The sequence below is a fragment of the Chiloscyllium plagiosum genome, unplaced genomic scaffold (assembly GCF_037043375.1).
Source record: "Chiloscyllium plagiosum isolate Xiang-an unplaced genomic scaffold, Cpla_swu_hap1 HiC_scaffold_37, whole genome shotgun sequence".
Classification (NCBI taxonomy): Eukaryota; Metazoa; Chordata; class Chondrichthyes; order Orectolobiformes; family Hemiscylliidae; genus Chiloscyllium; species Chiloscyllium plagiosum.
Genome location: NW_028270175.1, coordinates 34,253,587 through 34,280,517, shown reverse-complemented (window position 1 = coordinate 34,280,517; position 26,931 = coordinate 34,253,587). Strand labels below are relative to the sequence as shown.

At 38.7% G+C, this 26,931-nt stretch overlaps 1 protein-coding gene across 3 annotated transcripts in view; it reads right to left on the bottom strand.

Moving 5' to 3' along the window:
* The window catches only part of mtor (mechanistic target of rapamycin kinase), a 387,814-nt gene that overhangs the window by 147,992 nt on the left and 212,891 nt on the right, over nt 1-26,931 (bottom strand). For all 3 annotated transcript variants that reach the window (XM_043675588.2, XM_087980582.1, XM_087980583.1), the window contains one exon: nt 18,194-18,333. In XM_043675588.2, the coding sequence (XP_043531523.1) occupies nt 18,194-18,333 (140 nt within the window). The remainder of the gene's footprint in view (nt 1-18,193; nt 18,334-26,931) is intronic.

The following is a 26,931-nucleotide window of genomic DNA, read 5'->3' as shown; positions in this document are numbered from 1 at the left end:
AGGAATAGCCAGAGACTTTTCCCCAGGGCAGGATGGACTGGTACGAGAAGTCATGGTTTGAAGATATTAGGAGGAAGGTATAAAAGAGACGTTAGAAGTAGGTTCTTTACGCAGAGAGTTGTGAATGCATGGAATACGTTGCCAGCTGTGGTGGTGGAAGCAGAGTCATTAGGAACATTTAAGTGACTGCTGGACATGCACATGGAAAGCAGTGAGTTGAGGGGTGCGTAGGTTAAGTTACTATATTTTACATTAGGATTAAATCTCGACACAACACCGTGGGCCAAAGGGCCTATTCTGTGCTGTACTTTTCCATGTTTTATGTTCTAATAAGGTCACTCCTCAGCCTCCTACGCTCCAGGGAAAAAGTGCCAGCCTCCCCTTATAAATCAATCCTCCAGTCCCATCCTTTTAATTTTTTTCTGTACCCTCTCCAATTTAGTAATCTCCTTCTTATAGCAGGGCGACCAAAACTGTACACAGTTCTCCAAAGGTGACCTCATCAATGTCCTGTACAACCACAAAATGACATCCCAACTCTTGTACTCAGTGGTCTGAGAAATGAAAGCAAGAGTGCCAGACACCTCCTTTACCACCCTATCTACCTGTGACAGAAAGGACAATTAATCATTCAACTACAGCTGTAATTAGAAGATATTTGAAACTTCTGTTAAAAGATAGCTATTAAACAGCTGATGCGTGATCATTTTTAAAAGGGACTTACTCAGGTGCCACACAGCTTTTACAAAAGATTGGACTCAGTGGGGTTGGAGTAATACATATCATTGTTTGATGACTGAGTAATGAAAAGAAAATATAGAGGAGTAAATTGGTCATTTTTGCGTGCATTGGCTGTAACTAATGGAGTGTTGCAAGGCACAGTGCTCGAGTCTTAGCTGTTTACATTCTATACCAATGATTAAGGTGAGGAGAGCAAGAGTGATAGATTTACTTTTGCTGATGATATTCGGTTAGCTGGGTAAGTGAGTTGTAAACAGAAAATAAAGAGGTTGCAAAGAGAAGTGAGAGATTGCAAAGAGATTTGAGGAGAAAGTGAGGTCTGCAGATGCTGGAGATCAGAGCTGAAAATGTGTTGCTGGAAGAGCGCAGCAGGTCAGGCAGCATCCAGGGAACAGGAGAATCGACGTTTCGGGCATGAGCCCTGAAGAAGGGCTTATGCCCGAAACGTCGATTCTCCTGTTCCCTGGATGCTGCCTGACCTGCTGCGCTCTTCCAGCAACACATTTTCAGCTCTGCAAAGAGATATAGACTAGCTTAATGAGCGGGCAGTAAGATTCTGGATGGAGTAAAGTTTTGAGAAATGTGAACCTGTTCCTTTATTTAGGAGAATGGAAAAAATAGTTTAAGAAAAAAAGTTGCAAGGCCAGAAAATGGTGGTACTTAGAAGGAATTGAGTGTCCATGCACATGAATCTCAGAAAATAACATGCAAATGGCATCTTGACATTTATTGCATGGAGGTTGCAGCATAAAAACCAGGAAAGTTTAGCTGCAATTACATTAGTTTGTGGTCAGACCACATTTGGAATACTGTGTACAGTTGTGGTCTCGTTGCCTAAGGGAGGACAAACTTGACTGACAGGAGGTGCAAAATTTCACTGGCTTAGTTCCTGGGATGAGAAAGAAGATAGAGAAAAAAATGAATTATAGATTGATAGCCTGACGGTAAGATTTAACAGAAGAGGACTTGAGAGGATAAGTCAGAATCAGTACAGATTTGCAAATCATGCTTTGTCAATCCCACTGGAACTTTGAGGGTGTAACTTCGAGAGTTGATAAGGGGCAGCCAATGCATATGATTTATTTGGACTTTCAGAAGATCTTAAATATGATCTTACATTAGAGACTGGCGTGGAAAGTTACAGCACAAGTTTGGAGTAATGTGGATAGAGAACTGGTTGACAGAGAGGAAACAGTAGGGATAAACAGATTACTACTCTCCTCCGAATGAGTGGCAGCTCATGAGTAACTAATGGAATACCACAGGGATTGGTACTTGGACCCCAGCTGTTCCCAATAAAGATTAATGATTTAGATGAGGGAAATAAATATAATATCTCCAAATTGGTACCTGACACAAAGCTGGATGAGATGGTGAAATGTTAGGAGGATGCACAGATGCTTCAGTATGATTGGACATGTTGAGTAAGTGGGCAAATTCATGGTAGATGAAAAATAATGTGAATGATGCACGGATGGCACCTGGATGGTGAGTCTCAAAGCATGTTTGTTAGGGCCTGTGGCCAACTCCTACTCCTCTTTCTTACTTTACTCTTGCAGCAAAGTTAAAAATTGAATACAATAACCAATTTCAAAGTAGCTAACTCATCTCAGGATTGGGACAGTCAGCTCTGTTCTTTCATTATGCAAGGCTATCCAAGTCTTTCCAAGTTTAACTTAATGGGATTTGTTCCAATCATTAGAAGGTAAAGTGTCATCATAAAAATTGGCCACCTTCCTATCCAAGAATGGAGAACTGAAATATAAAAATGTGCTTCTGTTAAAACTACTCAAAATATTAACACATTAAATTATGGAGTGATAGCTTTATTCTGACAGTTTTGACCACTACTGTACAGCCACTCAGGAAAAGGAATATGATCGTTCAAAGGGTTCTGAGTTATACAGTTTATCCTCTGAGACTTGTTCTACAATTGGATCATTTAAAATAAGTGAAAGCTAATTGCGACCATCAAAATACTGTTCGTCAACAGGAGATCAATCTGGCTTCATAAATGACACAATATCCCTCTGTGTTAAACTGCATTCAATAATAATAATTTTGTTAAATGAAACTACCTCAAATAGAACTTGGTTTTGCTTTAATTAAATTTTAGTACTGAGTGAGCATAGAAATAAACAACTAATGAGTTATTTCCCTCGTAAATTGTTCTCAAGCAACATACTGTTAAATTAATACTTAGTAACCCACTATACTGAATTGCAATTCTTTGTATACTGTAAGCTTCCAGGCTATATAAAGCATCAAATGTGATATTAAAGTTTAAATGAATTGGTAATTGGTAGAGTATAGTGTGTGCAAGCAGTAGTGCACGTTAGAAACTAATGGACTAAACTATTAAAATAATTTTAATTTAACCAAAATAGCAGTATTCGTGCAATAATTATGAAGAACAAGCTACGATTAAAACTTGATTTACAGAGAAATAACAGCCATGAAATGAAATAATACTGTTCATTAATGTGGTTACTGGGGCAGTAGTATACATACTATCAGTCTTTTTGCATAAATAATTGATCAAACTGAACATGAGGTCACACCAAGTTGCTTAAATTTTTAAACTACTTCTGTTCTTCAGTCATTAATTCTTCCTATGATGCATTAGCTCCCTGGAATGTAAGCTCAGAAAATACATCTGATATTCAACTACAGATCTCCTTATGGCCAACCCAGATTATTTATTCACCATTCTACCCACAAGACAGATTCCAGCAGAAGTCAATAAACAACAATTCAGAATGATAGTGTGATATTTCCACTCATCAGGTGCTCCTGCCATTATGCAACAGACTAGCGAGTGAAACAGAGACATGTTTGGTTTATACAAGTCAGGGTCAATGTACACATCTTCAAGGCAGTAAGAGTGGAGAAAGCAGGAGGAATTCATTTCATAAGTTACAGGTGATCTGCCCATCTTTGCTCAATTCTCTGTGCCTTGCTTTCCTCATCAGTTGCTTTGAAAATCTCCCTTTTTCCAAATTCAATGATCAACATGACTAGGAAAAATAGATTACCTGCAGTGGTATCTCATTGCCTGGTGCATGTGTGCTTAAAGGAAACAAGTGACTGAAGATCTTCCTCAAAAATCCTCTGCCTGTAAGCAGCTATTATCCCTCAAGGTTCTAGCTCACCAGCCATCATAACTACTTACATTTATACTGTGCTTTTAACAGAATAGAACTTGCCAAAGCACTTCACGGGTGCACTATAAGATCAAATATGATGCAAAACAACATAAGGAGATACCAAAGGATTAATATTAAAAATGGGTTTTATGGAGTGTCTTCAAGGAGAAAAACAAGGAAGCTAGGGAGAAAGATAGGGAAGAGTCGAGAAAGGTGGCAAGGGAGAGCTAAGCATCATCAGCATACGTGTGAAAACTACAATTGTGTCTTCAGATAATGTCATCAAAATGCATATTTGAAATGGGAAAAGTTGCAGGATAGACCCTTGAAGGACACTGTACGTAATGGTACAGCAGCTGGAAAAGAAGCCATTGCAAGTGAATCTCTGGCAATGATTAGATAATTAAGTATGTAACTAGGTGAGTATAGTTCCAGCCAGCTGGAGAACAATGATGACATTGGAAGATGATAGTGTGAATTGACCCTGTTATTCTATTATAATATCCCAGTATGTTACTTGAGGCATACGTAACAGTGATAGGAAAAGGAATAAATAGTGTAGATATTTTGAACAAAATCTGTAAAGCAGCCTGTGTTTCACAGAAATTTAGCTTGGAACCTGTCCATTAGAAACATGGGCCAGAGTCCAAGTTGGTGCTTATAGCCAGGCTTCAGAGGATACTCTAACCAGATATAAAAAGATCCATTATTAAATAGCGGAAACTACATTTGTTTCCCCTCCTCCAAATAAGTTTCTGTGGGACCACATATTTAAGATGGAAACCTCTTGGGTGTTCTCCCTAATCATCTACAAACAGTTAAGACAAGTCATACACAAGTGTACAATTTCAAATTCAATCCCATATACAGATCAATTTAAAATAATATGTCAATATCATCCTTGTTGCAGGGAAAACCATCTTTTTCAGTCTTCCATGAAGCTACAGAATGTCAAATTCTGCTAATACATCACAGCAACAAAGTACGAATAACTTACATTCTGCTAAGAAGAATCAAAAGAGCAAAGTGACTAAACATCTCGGTGCTAATCAGATTTATTTGCAGGCCACCTACACGGGTCTGCCTAAAACGCTCATGTACAAATTCTCCTTTGTATCAAGGTACAAAGAGTACTTTCTGTGCAAATAATTGCTGGAATTCTTCTGTGCGTCAGGATCACGAAGCATAGTAGCTTAACATACTGTTCATCTGAAGACCTAGGTTTTAGTCTAGATCTATGTGATGGAATTAAACTTTCTTCTTCTGGAACTACACAGGTCGTACATAAAAAATCTTACACAGTTTTAGTTCAGTTTCAATGAGAGCAAGTCCTGAGTGTTAATTGTCCATAACTGATCACAACTTTCAGTACCATTCAAAAAAGGCAGGAAGGTGGGAAATACCATCATTCAAACATGTTCAACTTGCATGCAAATAATATGCACAACCTTGGCAGAGTAGTTCTCAAGCCTCTGTGCTAGAAATTTATGGTTTCAAGTCCAGAAACCTAGCACAAGAATCCTAATGACACCTCAGAATATTACCGAGAGCCACGTGAGACTTGCTGTCTTTACAGTAAGATGAATGATATTAAATCGAAGGTCTGGATTAGAGTGGTGCTGGAAAAGCACAGCAGGTTAGGCAGCATCCGAGGAGCAGGAAAATCAATGTTTCGAGCATCACTCTTATCTTGACTCTAATCTCCAACATCTGCAGTACCCACTTTCACTTAGTTAAATTGAAGGCCTGTCTGCTCTCATCAGTGGATGTAAAATACCCTGTGCCATCATGTGACAAAGGAGCAGGGGACTGGCCAATATTTATTTTTCAATCAATAACCTAACACAGATTATCTAGTCATTACTACATTATATTTGAGGAAGCTTGTTGTGTGCAAGTTAGCTGCCATATTTTCTGCTTTATAATCATGTCTACACGTCAAAAATATTTAATTGACTATAAAGTGCTTTGAGATACCCAGTGGTCATGAAAGTGCTATCCTAGAAATATATTAGAAGTCAGCTTTCTTTCAGAGTCAGTTGTTCTGTTTCTGACCATGCTATTTGATATAGGGATACTGCCAATATTGGGTAAAAAAGGCAAAGTACATGGATTTTCCAGCATAGGCATTCCCCTCAAAAATGCAACCATGATTATATACATAAAACTTTGCTTATTTGCTATTTAGAAAAATGTTTTGTTTTAAATAGTTTGACAATGCTTTTGAGAGAAAAGATGGGTTTATTTTAATTTCTAAAAAAAGGTGCAAGAGGCCCCATGATGAAAGACACCTAGCAAGTCTGCAGTTGTTACGCTTTCTAACAAACTGAGTTAGGTTAGTTAAAGAAAGTCTTCCAAGCTGGAAAGGCCAGTTTTGAATCTTCTGATAAACAGCAGAAATCCTACTACAGATTCAGCTGCAAAACTCTCTCTTGGCTGGAATAATGTAAGAATCTGGTAAAGACTCTCATCTAAACTGAAGTGTGATTTGAAGATTTAATTGATTCAACACTGTTCAGCATTGCTATCTCAGCAATAGGTGGTTGACTGGACATTTTTAATCCTTCGAATTTGGACTCTAGGCCCCACCAGAGTGGTTTTCCAGGTGTCCTTTTTTAAAAGAAATGCTCATGTCATCCCTGCAGTGTTGTGTTGTTCTGTCGTGTCTTGTACGAGTGTGTGTTTGGGTTAAAAGGGATATCATATAATTTTAAGTGGTAGCTTAGTTGTTAGCCAGTTTTCCTACTTGTTTGAAGGTTTTTTTAAAATTAAAAGCTGTTTTTGCATTATTGAAGAAACCCAGTAAAAGTTGCTTGGTTTTAAATAATACTGATAAATATAAACAAATTAATTAGTTCAGTGTTAAGATAAAACATTTACATTTTTGGTATGGCTCATGGAGTAGTACGAATTGATATGCAGCACACCTCGCTCTCAGAGTTATAAAACCCTTACAAACATTAAGTTAAAACTCTTTAAAAAAAAACATTTTAGAGCTTACTCAAGATTTCTCTCCCCTTCGAACATGCTGGAGATACGGGGGTCTCCAATTTACAAATGTCTGACTTGTAAGTGTCCGTACACACAAATGTGATCCCACACAGGGAAGTAATTTTAAATATCTGACATACAAACATTTCCTGTACTTATGGAAAGCTACTTTATATTTTTTTGCATTGTGTTTTGAACTGTATACATGATTTGTGACCCAAGGACTGCCTATATTTTTAATCAACCTGCTCAGACATGTTAATGGCACACCTATGGAGTAGGTGGGATTTGAATCCAGTGTTCTAACCTAGAGGCAAGGATTAACATTGTGCCACAAGGCCGCAAAACCCTGTGGAAGTTTATTTTGATATGGGTATACGTGGCTGATCTTAAATCAAAATCATCCCCATGCTATCCCTCTACAAATCCTACAATTTTCAATAAATGCATAAAATACCCTTATTGAAACTCCCTACTCCATTTTAACTTGACTTATTTCTCCATTAATCCCATGAGAGAGGGAACAATCTAATTCTAGGTCTATGGCATCATCATAATTAAGGCCATTAGATCCTTTGATCAGATAGACTGATATTGTGCTAAATATTTGTTCAACTTCTCTAGCCCATGTCCCTCCAGCAAAGACTAAAATTGAACTACTTTGTGAGTCAGCATTCACTGAAGTCTGTGTTAAGAAAATTGCTAGCTTTCACTATTATACCCAAGTCCTTAATCCCTGTCGCAGATCATGGCAAGTCAGACTCTTATAGTTGCACACAGCTTTTCTGTTTGCATCCACAAACATAAATGAATTCCTTCAGTTTAGCTCCACAGCTACAGAAAAATACATGGAAAAAAGTTATAAACTGCATCATTACAGAAAATATCAACTGCACTGCAATGTACTTTACTATTTGAAGTTATATAAAGTTTCATCACATCAATGTTCACGTTAAATATGGAACATAATTGACAAACAATGCACAAGATTAAATGATAATCATATGCAAAGTGTTTGGTACTTTATATCAATACATTTATCCAATAAAATTATTACACATTAACAGCAGTTTCATAAAATCTGTCTTTGTTTGATCAAACATCCTTTGTATTTATCAATGAGTCAAAAAAGTGGAGCACAAATGTTTGAAACAACTTGGCAGCTATTGACACAGCACAGAAATACAAGAGATTAAAAGATGCAAGAGACAGAAACCGTGATTATTGTAGTCACTTTAACTACTTTAAAGTTGGTCTATAGAAACTGTAATTGGTAGGGAACAAATAGTTTCTTTCAAACTATGAAGAAACCAAATGAAGTGCCATAGCCAAAATTCATTACATCACCAAGTTCAAGAAAGGAAATGGTTAAGAGAAAATAATGATTAGGTGACGCCAATGCTACTTTTAGAAGATGATATATTGTTGGAGGAAGGGACTGTAGGGAGGCAAGGATACTGCTATTTTGAGGAACTGGGAAGGAATGAGTTGGAACAGTTGAAAGTGCATCATGATTTCAAGTCAGCAACTACACAAGTGAATCAAGGACATATAAAGCAGTGTTCTTCCAACTTGGAAATAGAACTCAAAGAAATTATAACAAAGCTGTATTAGAAAAATGGATAGGTTAGCAATCATATTTGAAATTGTAAATATTTTTAAAGTGTCCAGTCAACTGTTAGATTGTTGGTTATGCCAAATATAAAAATAAAGGAAAGATAGTTTAAGTACATTGACATTTCAAAAATCAAAAATATGCAAGATAGTAAATGTTTTAGCAAAGATACACATCAGGACAGAAAAACGTGCTTCTTTCAAAAAAAAATCAGCATTAGAGAAAGATTGATATAAACAAAGTGGATCACTTTGCATTCAAACTACACAACTATATTTATAGTTTATATAAAGTTCTGCCTTCAAAACTAATACTGTGCAGGATTCTGCTACACTGAATAAATTCAATGCTAATCAAGATAATCTAACTCAGAATTCTGGATGTAATTGACCTCACAACCTTTGTCCTGCTGAAAAAAACAGAAACATCTTATGGTGGGCACAACCATGACTTGTGCTTTAAGAGTTAATGACTATCTTCTGGATCACAGCCAGTCCAAATAAGACCTTTCTGAACTCAAGTCATTGAAGTCCTAAAAGGGTCAGCCCATAAGATTTCAAATCAAGGACAGCTGCAATTTCATGGAATTTTGATCAATGACACTATTATGCAACTTTTAAAAAGAGTCTAATGCAAAAAATATGAGCTCTGTAAGCGCCTGCATAAACAGACAAGACACTAGGTTATACAAAAGAGCTAGTCTATCACAACGCTGTGAAATCAACCGCGTATTCATTTAGATTATCTGACATGTCACCACGTATTTGGCCCCTTGTGTATTTGTATCTCAACAGCTTTACAAACCAGCACATGTGTATCAGATATATTACAAAATGCAGCCTTCTGAAAATGTGTGAGCAAGTATCACGTAAGCTCTCACTTGCATAACAGCTTAGATTGGTGAACAAGCCTGGTATTGCCATGAAAGCTTGGTCATGAGGCATTACCACATTAGAAGGAAAGTTGACAGAGATTCATGTTAAGTTTCCTAAATAATGACATAGTGTTAAAATGCTACACAAAATACCCATTACCAGGTTGTCTATAACAAGCATTTAGAAAAATACTTGAAACGACAGAGCTTACACAACCTTATCAACCAAATACTGGGAAGTGGGATTAGAGTAAATCATCATTGACGTTCGCTCGCAGATGAGGATGACTCTCTTCCACTCACAGGGTGAATCTGTAGGTGGTTGTACAGATTGACGCAACTTCCATAGGTTCTGCTACGTTTGGTGTTTTTGTCTGGCTTCTGCTTTCTTCACGACTGAACAGAGCTCTTCAAGATCCACTGTGCTCACCCACAGGGAAGGGGGCTAGAAAAGATACCCTCACAATAATCTGCTCAGTCACCAACCTGGCCAGAAAATATCATCCAGCAGGCCCATCTATTCATGGTCAGAAAACCAAAGTCAAACTCAATCTCAAAACCTGGAATGTACAAGCTCTCATGGACAAGTAAAACAATCATCCAGAACAAAGAATAGTCCTCATTACTTCAACACTGGTATTGCTGCCCTGCAGAAGACTTGAAGATCAGGTGAAAGGTAGCTGATGGAAGAAGGTGTTGGTAACAAGGCAACAAGGAAAGTGGTGGTTGCACTTTCTTCTGGAGAGGAAAGCCTGAGGAGCAACCCAGGATGCATGGATTGGGTTCACCACCAAGAACAAACTTATCAACAATTGCCTCATGACTCTCCATCTACAACATGCCACGAACTAGCAGGCAACGGCTGCTAGTGCTTATGTTGCAACCCTTGATGCCACACTGCATGTCACACTCACCAACATCCTCAAAGAAAATAAGATTACTCTCCTTACAGGCTTCAACACCAGGGTTGGAAAAGACTCTGGAAAGGAACCATCAGAAAGGAAGAAGTAGGAATTACAATGTGCCAATGGGATACTCCTGCTCACCAAATGTGTGGAACACTAGCTGTCATCAACAACGCCCTGTTCCACCAAAAAGACAAGTGTATGACTTTTTAAGAGACATTCACAATCAAAGCACTGGCTCATAATCAACTATGTTATCATTTGATCCCGAGACCATAAGGATGACTGCTGGACAGACCACGGCTCATCCACTCCTCAATATTCATCAAATGCCACCAGAAACAGCTGAAGACAAAGAAATTGTTCAGAAAAAAAGCTCAACCTTCAGCAATTTCAAGAGCTAAGTTGACTAGCACACTTCCAACAAAATCTTCTGCAAAATCTCCAAACAGTTCATTTTAATGGAGTGGAGGAAATCTGGAATTAGCTGATGACAGCCATTATTTCATGCTGTGAAGAAACCATTGGCTACAAGACAAGGAAATACCATGACTGATTCAACAACAATGACTATATCGTCTAAGACCTCATTGACAAGAACAGTCACCATGCCTGGCAGAACAACATCATCAGCAAGACAAAGAAGAAAACTGATTAAACAGCAAAGGTGGAATTACAAAGAACAACTTGAGAAATCTAGAATCAAAGGGTGCATTGAGAAAGCAAAGGAACTGCAACTCCTGGCCAACAAGCATGACAAATGAGATTTCTTTAGTGCCATCAAAGCAATATATGGATCGAACACTCTTAGCCTCAAACCAGTGCAGAGTAAGGATGGCACCGTTTTGAGAGACAGAGAAAACATCAGCCTCTAGAGAAGAGAACACCTCAAAGACCTCCCAAACCACAGTACAACTGTCAATGAGGACAAATTTGAATATATTTCCAACTACCCAAAGACAATCTTGGACTCCCATTTAGTGTGGCAGAAGTTGCAGCCTCCATTAGGTGAAAAATAGAGGAGCTGCAGGAGTAAATGGGATTCCAGCAGATATCTTCAAACTTGCAAGAGCAGAACTTATCTATCACCACCATTGACCGTTCCTGAAAATCTGGGACAAAAAAAGAATTCTCTGCTAATTTCAAGGAGGCTGCCATTGCCACTGTATTCAAAAAAGGAGACAAAGTAGACTGTGAGAACTACAGAGGAATTTTCCTACTCTCCAGTGCCAGGTATATCATCCCCCAAATCCTCAATAGGTGCCTTCTTTTAGTCTAAAAGAAATGCTACCCGAAAGCCAGGGTAGATTTCAAACAGTGGAACTAGGGACATGATTTTCACTGCGTGGCAAATTCAAGAGAAATGCCAGGAACAACACAAACCATTCTACATGGACTTAAATTGATTTGACCAAGGCTGTTGACTCAATCAGGAAGTGCTACTGAAGATCCTATCAAAGGCCAGCTGTCCAATGACATTCATCAACATTCTCTGCGTCCTCTACGACAAGATGTCAGCCACGGTCCATACCAATAATATTATGACATCATCCTTCAAGTCAAGACAGGGGTTAAGCAGGGACGTGTCAGCGTCCCCTCACTTTTTTCCATCTTGTCAAGAACAAGCTTCCCAGTGGTGTGGACACTATTCTCTCTCTCCCGTGGACACTTTTCAACCTCAAATGGTTGAAATTCAAGAACAAAACAACATTGACCTCGCATGTGGAACTTCAGTGCACAAATAACAATGTCATTGTTGCTCTCTCAGAAAAAATCTTAAAGCATCACTTAACACCTTTGTGTAAACATTCGAAGAATTGGTCTCAGCCTCAATGTCAAGACTCAAAACCTCCACCAAATCATTCCAGGTCAAGTTCCAATCCATTTCTCTGTTAAGGTCAACAGAGAAAAAACTCCTCCTAAATGTGGAACACTTCCCTCATCTGGGAAGCCCTCTCTCTTCTGAGGCTTGCTTCAATGCAAAGATTTAACATTGGATCCAATCTCTGAGCACCACCTTTGATACCTAAGGATGAGTGTCTTCAACATCCATGGTGGTACCAAGATCTTTGTGTATACGGAAATTGTCCTTCTGACTCTGCTGTATGACTCCAGAACTTGAAGTACATATAGATGCCACCTCAAGACTCTTGAGAACTACCGTCTGGATGAACAGGTACACTAACATCAGCAGCTAACAGCACCAACATAGAGGCCATGACCGGTTAAAACTAATTCCACTGGGCTGGTCATATACTTAGGATGCCAGAGTTCTGACGACTAAAGCCAATGTTCTTCATCCAATTCAAGAAAGGCACTTGGACAAGAGGACGACGGAAGTATACAAACACTCTCTGAAGGCTTTTATTAAGAAATGAAACAGAGCTGTCAACGCACAGGAAATCCTCATTCAGAAGTGATTGACTTGAAGACAACTCCTGTATGAAGGGACGCAATTCTTTGAAACATATGGTGGCAACAAGTAGCACTGGTCAGGAACCAGAGAAAGAAATGCCAACAATCTCAAGGTCAAGGAGCAATTTCACCATCTGGAAACATCAACCAAATGTGTGGTCAGTGATACAGCTCTAGGATCAGGCTCATCAGCCACACAAGGACCCAGAGAGTCCATGACCAGTGACATGGATTCAAATCCCACCATCGCAGATAGTGACATCTGAGTTCAATAAAATCTGGAATAGGTGGCGGTTTAATGGGAACCACTGTCAAAACCCATCTGGTTTGCTCATGCTCTTTAGAGGAAATCTGCCATCCTTACCTAGTCTGACCTACTTGAAATAAAATACCTTTGCTCACGTACTCAAACACTCTTGCAATGGAGTTCTACTCAGGGCCTACTTGTGAATCAATTCTCAATCCATGACAGTATATTACCACACTCACATACATTGATTTACACATGAACAATATCCTTCTAAATGACTCCCAACACTAATCTCTTAATTTAGACTTTATCAAAGATTTCTGAAAAATTCAAATACACCTTATCCAATAGCTCTCCCTCATCTATTCTAGGGGTTACATCCCCAAACTGTCGTAGGTTTGAATTCAAAACTTCTCTTTCAAATGATTCTATACAGTTCTGTTGAGATCTCCTTCTGTGCCAGAATAAGTTAGTGATTCTGTGACCACGGAGCATCATGAGGGAAGCAAAGAAGGTTTTAAGAGATTCAAGATATAAAGTTAGTGAATTCAGCAGAGGAAATTCAATTGAATAATTCTTTTTAAATTATAAAAAAGATTTGTTTAAATAAACTAAAACGGGCCAGGAAATGAATTCTAAAACAGTAGACCATGGAATTTTGAGAGTTTATTTAGTAAGATTTCAAATAAAATTAACGGATTACAAAAGGGATCATTTGGAAGGATATTGTTACTTACAGACTAATATCTACTCAAAAGTTCAAGGTCGTATTTGAATAATTTTCTTGGTCCATCAGAATAACTTATTAATATGGTGCTTAAAGGTTGATGCAGGCGATGTTGTCCAATTGAACTTCAGTAAGCTATTTGACAACAACTGGTATAATAGACTGATTCACAAAGCATGTGCCCAATGAAGAGATGGCAAAGTATTAACCTGTTTTGATTACTGAAGATACAGAGAGAAGTGATTTCTGTCAAGGATAAAAATTGCTCTCAGCAAATCTCATAGCATCAGTATTTGGAGTTCTGTTATTGACCATTTTTATTACTGGGGGTAAAGAGCAAAATATTGTCCAAGTTGTTACAAGTTTTTCAATGACACCAATTTACGTACATTGGTCAGTGATTCTAATTATAAGATTCCAAATGCATTCAAAGTTTGGGAGAAGATTTGTAGCTCGGGTGCTCATTGTTGTGGTTCTGTTCGCCAAGCTGGGAATTTGTGTTGCAGACGTTTTGTCCCCTGTCTAGGTGACATCGTCAGTATTTGGGAGCCTCCTGTGAAGCACTTTTTTGATGTTCACAGTGCTTCACAGGAGGCTCCCAAACACTGAGGATGCCACCTAGACAGGGGATGAAACGTCTGCAACACAAATTCCCAGCTTGGCGAACAGAACCACAACAATTCCAAATGCATCTGAATGGACTAGGGGATGGGCAGAGAAACAGCAGATAGAATTTTACATGAATAGGCATTAAAATTATAGAATTATATATTATTTCTAGGTATCAGATATCATACAAGAATCTAAATTCTTACTTTAATTATAGAGTTATAGAGACGTACAGCATGGAAACAGACCCTTCAGTACAATTGCAACATTTAAGAGGCATCTGGATGGGTATATGAATAGGAAGGGTTTGGAGGGATATGGACCGGGTGCTGGCAGGTGGGACTAGATTGGGTTGGGATATCTGGTCGGGATGGGCTGGTTGGACCTTATTGAGTTCTTTGAGAAAGTGACCAAACAGGTGGATGAGGGTAAAGTATTGATGTGGTGTATATGGATTTCAGTAAGGTGTTTGATAAAATTCCCCATGTTAGGCTATTGGACAAAATACGGAGGCATAGGGTTGAGGGTAATTTAGTGGTTTGCATCAGAAATTGGCTAGCTGAAAGAAGATCAGATATTGGCTAGTTGTAAGGTGACAGATGATGGTGGTTAATTGGAAATGTTCATCCTGGAGTTCAGTTACTAGTGGTATACTGTAAGGATCAGTTTGGGGGCCACTGCTGTTTGTCATATATATAAATGACTTAGATGAGGGCATAAAAGGATGGATTAGTAAATTTGTGGATGACACAAAGATTGGAGGTGCCGTCGATAGTATCGACGGCTACTGCAGGCTGCAGCGCGCCATAGGCAGGATGCAGAGCTGGGCTGAGAAATGGCAAATGGAGTTCAAACTAGATAAATGCGAAGTGATGCATTTTTGAAGGTCGAACTCTAATGCTAAATATAGGATCAAAGACAGGATTCTTGGCAGTGGGGAGGAACAGAGGGATCTTGGTGTGCAAGTACATAGATTCCTCAAATTTGCCACCAAGTGGATAGGGTTGTTAAGAAAGCATATGGTGTTTTGGCTTTCATTGACAGGGGGATCGAGTTTAAGAGCCGTGACGTTTTGATACAGCTCTACACTTGGAATATTGTGTCCTGTTCTGGTCGCCCTACTATAGGGGAGATAAGGAGGCTTTGGAGAGGGTGCAAAGAAGGTTTACCAGAATGCTGCCTAGACTGGAGGGCTTGCCTTATGAAGAGAGGTTGAATAAGCTTGGACGTTTCTCTCTGAAGAGGAGGAGGAAGAGAGGTGACCTGATCGAGGTGTGCAAGATAATGATAGGAATGGATAGAGTCAATAGCCAGAAACGTTTCCCCAGGGCAGGATTTACTGATATGAGGGGACATAGTTTTAAAATATAAGGGGGAAGGTATAGAGGGGACGTCAGAAGAAGGTTCTTTACGCAGAGAGTTGTGAATGCATGGAATGCGTTACCAGCTGTGGTGATGGAAGCAGAGTCATTAGGGAAATTTAAGCAACAGCTGGACATACACATGGATAGCAGTGAGTTGAGGGGTGTGTAGGTTAAGTTATTTTATTTTACATTAGGATTAACCCTCGGCACAACATCGTGGGCCAAAGGACCTGTTCTGAGCTGTACTTTTCTATGTTCTAAGAACTATCTCAAGAGCCATATTATCTGGCCAAACTAAAGTTGGAAAGTATCATATGTCAGGACATTTTTTTCCAGTTTTTCTACAAAGGATTTGGAAAAAAGAAAAGTGAACTTAAATTTAGTCTAGATGTTTAAAGATTATCCTTTATGCTGCTGCCTCAGGGACTGGAAATAATAAACAATGGTTTGCCCCTGAAACTAATAAGCACCTCATTCTGATTACTCTGAAAGTCTTTGATAGTTCATTATCAAACACTGACTCAACAATAAAGTAGAACATCAGATATTGCATCGTATTCTAACTTTCATGATACATGAGGTAAAGATGGCAAGGAAAGATAGGCATGACAAAAATCAAGTTACAGACTTGCTGTATTAAGTGAAGCAAGGCAGAACGACATTCATACCCAACAGGAGAAGTAGCATGGAAACAGACAGTGCTAGATGGTCTCACAACCAACAGATCAGATATAAACTCTACAATCCTACCAAATTTAGTCATGAATGATGGTGGACAATTAAATAATCAACAGGAGAAGGTTCCTTAAATATGGCCCTCCTTCAGGATGGGACCATTCGCCATAGCAGATTCGCCACCGCCGATTAGCCACTGCCCTTTCACCGCCAAGGACGCTTAGCCACCGCCCATTGGCCACTGAAGATGATTCGCCACCGCAAGTATTTGTAACTCATTTTTATACATAAACCAATAAAATGATATTTATTTTACCTTTTTTTTAAAATCAATATCTAGTATGTAGCTGTATAAATAAAGGGGACTGAGAAGTATGAAAGAACAGGCGGGAGGGAAAACAATCAGTACATATATATATTTCTGGTGGCAAATAGTCTCCAGAGGTCCAACGACCCCAGTGGAGAAACGCTGGTGGCGAACCGGCAGTGGCTAATCATCGGCGGCGAATCTGCCGTGGCGAATCGTCACCAACCCCTATCCTCAGGTGTTGAGAAAGCCCAGCTGTAAAGGCAGCTGTCCCCGGCAACATTCTGGCAATAATACTTAAAACTCATGATCCAGAACTAGCTGCACCCATACAGCTACAATGGCCACCTATCCGTCAATGTGAAAAATTGTCTAGGTATGTTCGGTCCATAAAATACAGGCCAAATCCAGCCTGGGCAATTACCACCTCACTCTCTCTTGATGATCAGCAAAATGATGAAAGGAATCATAACAGTATGAAGAAGCTGCACTTGCACAGGAATTACCTACTCTCTGCTGTTCAATTGGTTTTTTTTCATGGTCATGGCTTCTGACCTCATCACAGCCTTGGTACAAACACAGAAAAAAATAACTGAACTCCAGAGATGAGATGGGAGAGCCTGCCCTTGACGTCAAGGTAGCACTTGACTCTGTATAGCATTGAGGAACCTAGCAAAACTGGAATCAATGGAAATAGGGGGAAACATCTTCACTAGTTGCAGTCATATCTAGCACAAAGAAATATGGTTATGGTTACTGGGGTCAATCAGCTCAGTCTCAAAACATCAGTGCAAGAGTTCTTCACTGCAGGATCCTAGATTCAAGCATCCTCCGTTGTTTCAATGACCTTCCCTTTATCATGCTGTTAGACATAGGGATACTCACTGATGACTATACAATGTTTTACACCATTTACCACTGTCAGATACTGAAGCAGCCTAAGTTCATATTCAGCAAGATCTGGGTATCATTCGGAATTGGAATGATAGTGACAACTACGTTTTGCAGAACATTCAGAGAAGGTAAAGCAATCATCTTCAGCTTAGGCTTCTTTAGAATTTTGTCTGTTGCGTATTAATATGATTGACTACTTTACACATGATAGAATGAGAATTATCAGGGTCTAATCTCAAGCATATTAATAAAAGACTACTCTTGACATGTTCTTCTTTCTATCGATCTGTTACACATCTCTCCCAATTTTCTCATTTCACTTCAATTTTCTGGAAAGAAGAAAGGTCACTCTAGTAATTTAAAAATGAGATAAAACTAATGAAAAATGATGATTCTTTGATGGAAGAAGTTCAGATACAAGGTGGCAAAAGTTGAAAATTATCAAGTTAAGGCTTACAAGAGAAGTCAGGTGGAACTTATTTCAAGGTCAACTGTTTTATGAAACAAATTAACAAGAAAGGACACTTAGGTCGGCAGCATATTTACATACAAAAATAATCAACTCGGTGGAATGATTAAAAAAAAAGATGGCATTAATGAAAAGGTATTAATGAAAAAGGGATTACAGTTTTGGATGTATTAAGCTTCCCAGTCTCAAGAATTCTTAGGGTGAAACTCACCATTCACCAAGCGCTTCCAAACAGCGCATTCTTCCAAGGACGAGCTCCGGATCATCCTTGTTCATGTCCATCTTCTTGTCATACGCAACCAAGGCATCTTCCCATTCATGAAGCTTCTCATACCATGTTGCTTGGATCTCCTATAAAACATGCCCCAGAATTTACAGGGTAAGACAGACTGTAGCATGCAGTGCATAGTTTACAATTGATTATCCTTGAAAACATTTGTCTGTTAGTATTTTCACACGGTCAGTCATAACTTTGGCATTGACTTAGAAAGGGCAAATAATATAACCGGGTACAAAGAGTACAAGCCTCATTAGGGATAGATTTGATTGTCTCAAGGATTTTAATGATTGTAAAATCACAAACTTATTCCAAATATCAGATGTGTTCATATATTAAGGATGACAATTATATTGCTGCATATTGCTAATAGATCACTAAAGCCTAAAGACAACAAAGCAAATTTGAAATAATTAAGTCTCTAATCATGAAGTACACATGAAATGTATTAACATTTTCAACTCCAGGATTAAAAAAGTGAAACTAGGATGTTTGCAAAAATATTTTAAATGTTGAATTTTCACTTTTTTAAACCATATATATTACTGCATTCTGCTGCACACAGTTTCAACAGATTCAAAACTGAATTCATAAAAGGTAAAATATCACCAAATCTAACAACAATCATTAGTCTTCGACTGCCCACCATATTTCCATCATGTTCTGTTTACAGGCTATCTAAACAAGTCTCTCTGTTTCCAGCACATGCAGATAAAAAATAGTGTGTTAGGACCCACATTTCATAAACGTCAAATTATTAAAAAAAATTGAATAAAACAAAGTGCTATGTATGCTGGAGATCTGAAACAAAACCAGAAATTGACAGAAAAACTCAGCAGATTCTGGCAGCATCCGTGGGGAGAAAGCAGAGTTAATGTTTCGAGTACTGTGACTCTTTGGAGTTATCGGACTCAAAACATAAACTCTGCTTTCACCCCACAGATGCTGCCAGACTTGAATTTTACCAGAGATTTCTGTTTTAGTACAAAAACATTTGAAAATTTTTACACAGCATCCTAATTGTTTTTTAGTTTAGCTGAACTTCTTCCAACTGAGAGAACATGGATTTGTATACGCAGTCTTTCCCAATACCGGGGCTAATAAGGTCATGTGTTAGCAAATCCGATGATAGCACACATACAAAGACTGACTGACCAATTTTGTTTCGAATTCAGAAGAGGATATTTAATCATTCAATGCATTCCAATCGGCACAACAGTGACCATTTGCCAACCTAAAAGTGACTATACTTCAAATGTGATTCTTTAGCTGTAAAGTGCTTTGGGACATTCTAAGCACATAATAAGTGCTATAAACATGCAATTTTTTTTCAAGCGTCTTCATTGAATGTTGTGCAATTGTATGAACTGAGTCAGAGTGAATTGCACAGGCTCAACAAATACAAACCTTGCCGAATAAAAGTGATTTCTATTTCTTGACAGTATTAACTTAGTTAGTTTACTTAAGTGATGCTTTTTATGGCACGTAACCACACTTCTTTAGGATTAGACAATTAAAGTTGCAGTTTCTGGAAATAACAAATATTGAGATGACTGCAGAGGTATAAACATAACAATTCCTCCACAGTTTTCTTAATAGCACAGCTGCTAAGCAGATTGTTAACAGACTCTTATCTGTGGGTTTCACATTAATACAACACTGGTAAACTAGCAGTGTATAACACATAATTAGTGTAATAAAAAAGGACAGCAATGAGGAAATACCATTCAGCCATTCAAGACCACTAGTTATTTAATAACTGACACAAAATTAAAAGAAACATTGGAATCATGCAGTTTCTCTTTGAATATGCAAACGCATCCAAGAGCTATTGCATTAACCTACATATTAGGACACAAGACAATTTAACTATACAGCATGGCAGAAGTAGCTTTTGGTAATAGGTCATTTTAATTTACTAATCTGCCAAAGCAGAACTTTTGAGCAGAATCTTGTTATGCTTGACAAAGTGGCCCTGGAGGTGGGAAGACAACTCAATTGGACAGGACGGTAACATAACTGAATCCCTCTGCCTTCACATCCTGCCCTTGAGTTCTAGGCAGGAAGGTCCATTTTTGAAGTTTCTGCCTGACTTCCAAATGAGAACCTTCAGTGGTCAATTAACTCAGTGTCAGATCAAGTCTGGACTGATGTTTGCTGAAATCTATCCTACTGTCCTCTCATCTGTGATCAGAAATAAGAGAAACTATTCACCAAAAAAATATTTACCATATACCTTAATCCTTGCAATCTTTGATGTGGAAGTGCTGGTGAACAACTTCAGAAGCCACATGACACCAGGTTATAGTCCAAAAGGTTTATTTGAAATCACAAGCTTTTGGAGTACTGCTCCTTCATCAGATGAAGTGAAGAAAAGCGCACAGGTTATATGCAGAGATCAACAGGTAGAGAAATTAAAACATCGTATTAATGGTGTGAGTGGAATGTCAACAGGCTGAATAACAAGGCTTTGCAGGTGATCAAGTGTCAGATGGTGTGAGTAAAGTGCCAACAGCTGAATAGCAAGTGAAGGGGTGACCCATAATCTGATTAATTGAGGCAGAGAGATAATTACAAAACAAAATTAAAAATAAGGTGGTGCTGGAGACAAACCAAATGACTGAAATAACACGATAGTATAAGAGTTGCATGCTGAGGGTCTAACCAAAGGAAGTAGTAATCAAAAACTGTACAAACTGATTAAGGTGGAGAAATCATAAGATATCAAGGTGACAGTGTCAAAACAGGACACTAAGGAAGATTTCACAAATACAGAACAGTGTGGTGGGGTTATGTGCAGTTTGACATGAATCCAAGATCACGGTTGAAGTTATCTTCATGGGTATGAAACTTGGCTCTCAGTTTCTGCTTGTCGATTCTCCATTCTGTATCTCCAAGGTTGCCTTGGAGGAAGTTTACCCAAAGGTCAGAGGCCGAATGTCCATGACCACTTAAGTCTTCCCTGATTGGGAGGGAACATTCCTGTTTGGCAATTGATGTGCAGTGTCTATTCAACAGCTGTCATAGATTCTGCATGGTCTTACCTGCCTTGCACGTGGTGGGTGCTGTTCCCACGTGTGATGGTAGTACCCATCTAAATGATCTGGTATGTCTTGCAGAGGTTGCTGTAGCAGGGTTATGTAGTGTTGTGGTCGATGTTGGCCGAAGGCTGGACAGTTTGCTGCAAATGGTGGTCTGTTTAAGGATTGGGGATTGCCTGAATACAAGAAGTGGGGGAGCATGGATGATCTTGTCAAAATATTAGTCATCATTGATGACTTGTTGAAGGCTGTGAAGAACATGTATTGCCGCTCAAGAAAGATAGCGGTTACATCCTGTCTTTGTCTTCTGAGAAAGTTATTGCAATTTTTCATGGTGGCAGGTGGAATGGATGATCAGTGAGTTGAGCATCGCATCCTATTGTTATGAGGGCATTTTTCAGCATCTTTAGTTATCTGGTGTGTTCCTCCTCGTCTGAGCAGATCCTGTGTAAATGCAGGGCTTGTCTGCAGGGGATAGCTTCTTTAACATGCTTATGGTTGAAGCTAAGTAAGTGCAGTATCATGAGGTTATCCATGGGCTAGTGGTAGAGTGAAATACTGAGGTGTCTGTCCTGGATAGAGATGAGTGTGTCCAAGAATGAGACTGTTTTTGAAGAGTAGTCCATGGTATGTCTGATGGCGGGATGAAACTTGTTGATGTTGTTGTGTAATCATTTGTGATTCCTCACTATAAGTCCAGAGGAAGAAAATGTTGATGATGTACCTGGTGTATAGCGTCGGCTGGAGATCCTGCGCAGCAAAGAAGCCTTGCTCAAACTTGTGCATGGGAATGTCGGTGTATTGGAGTGCAAGTGTGGTTTCCGTGGCCGTTCCGTGTGTCTGGATGAAGAACAGGCTGTTGAAGGTGAATATGTTGTAGTCGAGAATGAAGTGGATGACTTGTTGGATGGCATCTGGAAACTGGCAGTTGTTTGTGTTGAGTACTGAGGCTGTTGGACTGTGCTAAAATATCCATTGTGACGAGGCATGTTCCTCTTTCAACTGGTCCGTGGGTACTGAGGTTCTGTCGTAAGTCTGTAGTGTTGTAACAGAAGTGGTGGGTTCTTTGTGACTATTATACTTATCATGCTATTCCAGCAGTTTGGTTTGTCTCCAGCACCACCTTATTTTTAACTTTATGGTAATTATCTCTCTGCTTCAATTAATTGGATTATGTGCCATCCCTACACTTGCTATTCAGCTGTTGGCACTTTACTCACACCATCTGACACTTTTGATCACCTGCAGAGACTAAATTATTCAGCCTATCGACACTCCATTCACAGTATGGCCTCTCGATCTCTCTGCACATAAATTGTGCCTACGCGCTTTTCTTTCTTCACCTAAAGAAGGAGCAGAGCTCTAAATAAACTTGTTGTACTATAACCTGGTATCATATAACTTCTGACATTACAATCTTTGCTATGCTTCAAGCAGCACCCATGGTTTGTTGATGGCGCTGCAGAGTTGGAAACCTGCCAGCCTCTGAATGGTTCACAGTTTTTGTTGAGCAGGACTTTGAACATTGGAGACTAAATTTCTGAGGACATTCTGCTTGTGCCTTCTAAACTGCCCAAGTGGAAGAATATATGGCTGACGTTCCTCTGAACATCAGCATTTGGGTGTCTGGCAACCTTGTGAGCAAGCAAGCAAGACATGCATCAAAAATAGAAAATTTATTCTTGGTTACAAACACAATAGCTTACAGAATTATGATGTAAAGTTCAACGCTTTTTCAATATTTATATGAGAAACTTTATTATGCTTTGCAGAAACAATAAATGAACACAGTATTCTAAGATCAACTGACGTTGTCCTCCAATGACTTTACTTTGTCTATCCATTCACTAAATTAAGTTAAAAAACCCAACTGCAGGTCAATTAAGTGCAACATTTGTAAAATACAATAGCAAGTGAGGTTATGGTTGCCAAAATGGTGGCCAATTTAGTGTTGAACGCTACAGCTTCTCTCTTATAGCCTGATTAAAATAAATATCAAGATGGACAGTAAGACCTTCTTTAAATAAATATAAAATATGAGAGACCAAAATTAACGTAGGCCTTTTAGAGAATGAGGTGGAGGAAACAATAATGGAGCATCAGGATGTGAGAGGAGAATTGAACAAATATTTTACTTCAGTCTTCACAGTAAAAGACACTTGACAAAATATAAATACCAATTAATCAAGTGGAAAGAGGACAGGAACTAAATATAATAACTGTCACTAGAAAAAAAGTGCTATGGAAACTAATGGGGCTAAAGACCAATTAGTCACCTCGACCTCATTTGATGTGTCCGAGGAAATTAAATGAAGTAGCTACAGAAATAATGGGATACACTGGTAGGAATCTTCCAAGAATCCATAGATTCTGGAAAACTCCCAGGGGATTGGCAATGTAAGTTCCTTATTTAAAAATGGGAGACAAAAACACTTAGATTAACACCTGTTGTTGGGAAAACGTGACTGTCTGTTATAAAGGATGCAATAAATAATCAAGCAGAGTCAAGAGAGTTTCACGAAGGAACAATCATATCAAACAAATTTATTAAAATTCTTTGAGGAGGTAACAGCAGGAGAGATAAAGGGGAAATAGAATGTTATATATTTGGATTTTCGCTAAGGTACTACATTTAGGTTAATTAAAAAGATAACGGCCCTTGTGTATAAGGTAGCATGTTAGCATGCATAGAGGATAGAAAACAGTTGGGACAAGGGGGAATTCTGAAGATGACAACCTGGAACTAATGAGTGCCATAGGAATCAGTGCTAGGGGCCACATTTATGTACAATGTATATTAGTGGCTTTGATAAAGAAAGTGCATGCACCATTGTAAAGTCTGCGGGTGACACAAAAATAGGTAGAAGGGTGTTGCTGAGGATAATACAAAGAGGTAGTAGAGGGAGACAAATGGGCAAAATTTGGTAGATAGAATATGGGAAAATGTGAGGACACACATTTTGACAGAAATAACAGAGAAGCTGAATATTACTTAAATGGAAAAAATCTGCGGAAAGCTACAGCATAGAAGGATTTGGGAGTTCTCATACATAATCACAAACAGCTAGCCAGCAGATAATAAGGAAAGTAAATGGAATGTTGGTCTTTATTTCAAAGGGAATGCAGTATAAAATGAATGAGGGTTTGCGGAAACTCTACAAGGCACTAGTTAGATGACATCTGGAAAACTGAACAGTTTGAAGTCCCCTTATCTAAGAAAAGACATACTGGCATTGGAGGCAGTACAGAGAAGGCTCACAAGGTTGATATTGGGTATGAAGAGATTGTCATGTGAGACTGAGTAGATTGGATGTATACTCACTGGTAAGCTTGAACACACTGTTTGCAACCTTAACCTCACTTTGATCATGAGTGGAGATTTCAAATTCAAATAATTTCCATAAAAATGGCTTATTTCCATATTTGTAATATTGGTTAAGATGTAGTGGAGGCAAGCAATCTGTTACTAAAATACTTATCTATATTCTAGTGACCTCCAGGCATCATTGGTGCAATGCTTTCTGGGCTAACCAGCCAACCAATTTATTTTCCATGATCATTACTTGTCTCCTCATATGTTCGAAGTACAATAACGCCTTCCTCACTGACTTATACTAAGTCTGGATTACCCACTACTTTGTGTAAACACAGCAAACATCATGCTTCTAGTTAACAAGAGGAATTGAAACAAACATGGAGATTATGAAATGTGAATCCCGTAAATTCAGTATATCTTTCAGAAGGCACTTGATAAGGTGCCACGCTAAAAGTTAATACATAAGGTGACATCACATGGAGTTCAGGTAATTTAGTATTTGGATGGAAGACTGGCTAACCAACAGAAAGCAAAGAGTCAGGACAAAATGGGTCTTTTTCTGGTTGGGAAGATGTAACCCTTGGGGTGACATATGGGTCGGTCCTTGGGTCACAACTATTTACCATCTATATTAAGGAGTTGGACGAGAGGACAGAAAGTACTATAGACAAATTGCAGATGACACTAAAATAGGTGGCAAAGTAAGCTGCAGTGAAGAAACAAGAAACTTACAAATGGATATGGATAGGTTAAATAAATAGGTGAAAATTTGGCAGATAAAGTTTGACAAGGACAAGTGTGAGGTTATCTGTTGTAGTCAGAGAAATGAAAAGGATAACTTATGACCCAAGTGGTGAGAGCTATCAGAGTGTTTCAGTGCAGAGGGACTGGGTGCCCTCATGCATGAATCACAGAATACAGTATACAGGTACAGCAAGAAAGGCAAATGGAATTTTGGCATTTATTGCTGAAGGGATAGAGTGTAAAAGTAGGGAAGTGTTGCCACAACTGTACAAGGCACGAGTGAAATCATGCCTAGAGTACAGCGTAGAGTTTTGGTCAACATACTTAGAGGTATGTAGTTGTAGTGGAGGCAGTTCAGAGGAGATACACTAGATTGATTGCAGAGATGAAGGGTTTGTCTTATAAAGAATGATTGAACAGTTTAGGCCTATACTCTTTGGAGTTTAGAAGAATGAGAGGAGCTCTAATTAATATATAAAGATACAAAAAGGAATTGACAAAGTAGCTGTAAAGCAGGGTGCTTCCTCATCTGGGGCAATCTAGAACATTAGTCATAGTTTTAGGATAAGGTGTAACATATTTAAAACCAAGATGAAGAGTAATTACTTCTCTCCAAGGTCATGAATCTTTGGAATTCAATACCCCAGTAGATGCTGGAACATTGAGTAAATTTAAGGTGATAGACAGAAATTTAATTATTATTGGGTAGAAGGGTTATGGGGAGTGGGGAGGAATGTGGTGTTGAGGTGGAAATTAGATCAATCGTGATCATCTTGATTGGCACAGGAGGCCTGAGGGATTGAATTGTCTATTTTTGATCCTAGTTCTTATGTAAAAAGTAGTAAATGCTACGAGTGTGTTGAATCCTTTACTAAAGTTTCCCAAGTTAACAGACAAATATGAAATTATTTAATCTTCCTACTGTATGGATGATATTTGAAAATGGAGATTTCTTTGCACAAGCATTTACTTACATATCTGAGGTCTGAGAGCTCAGTTGGATCAGCAGTGGGAAAAGAGTGGCAGTGAATGGCAGCATTGCAGTTTCCTGATAAAAGCCTGAGGGGGCTACAGTTTTGTGGAAGCGGGAACAAAGCAAACCTTCTATGAATGCTGAGGTGGTGCTCCCAAGAAAATGTCAGAATTCAAAATGCGATGCAAGGCAACAGGATGCAGCTGGTTGGGTTGGAAAGAAGAAACCTTGTGATGGTTTATTGTGTGATATAGGAATTGTTCCACAGTAATGACATCACAGGAAAATCATAAGTACATAGAATAGGTATTCAGATTACCAATCAAAGTTGCTTCCTGATTAAAAAGGTAAATAGAAAAAATATTATAAAATTGAAAAACTAAAGACTGGTAGGATATTTAAAAAGCAAACGAAAAATTAATTAAATCGAGGTGCAGGGGCAGACAATGTGTTGTACCTGCATGATGTGGGAACTTGTAGACCCCATTAAGGTTTGTATTGTCCATATCAGTCGCAAGCGTTGGTTGCAGGAGGAACTTCAATTCAGATCAGAGTTAAAGAGCTGGAGTCTGCTCTTTCGACACTGTGACACATCTGG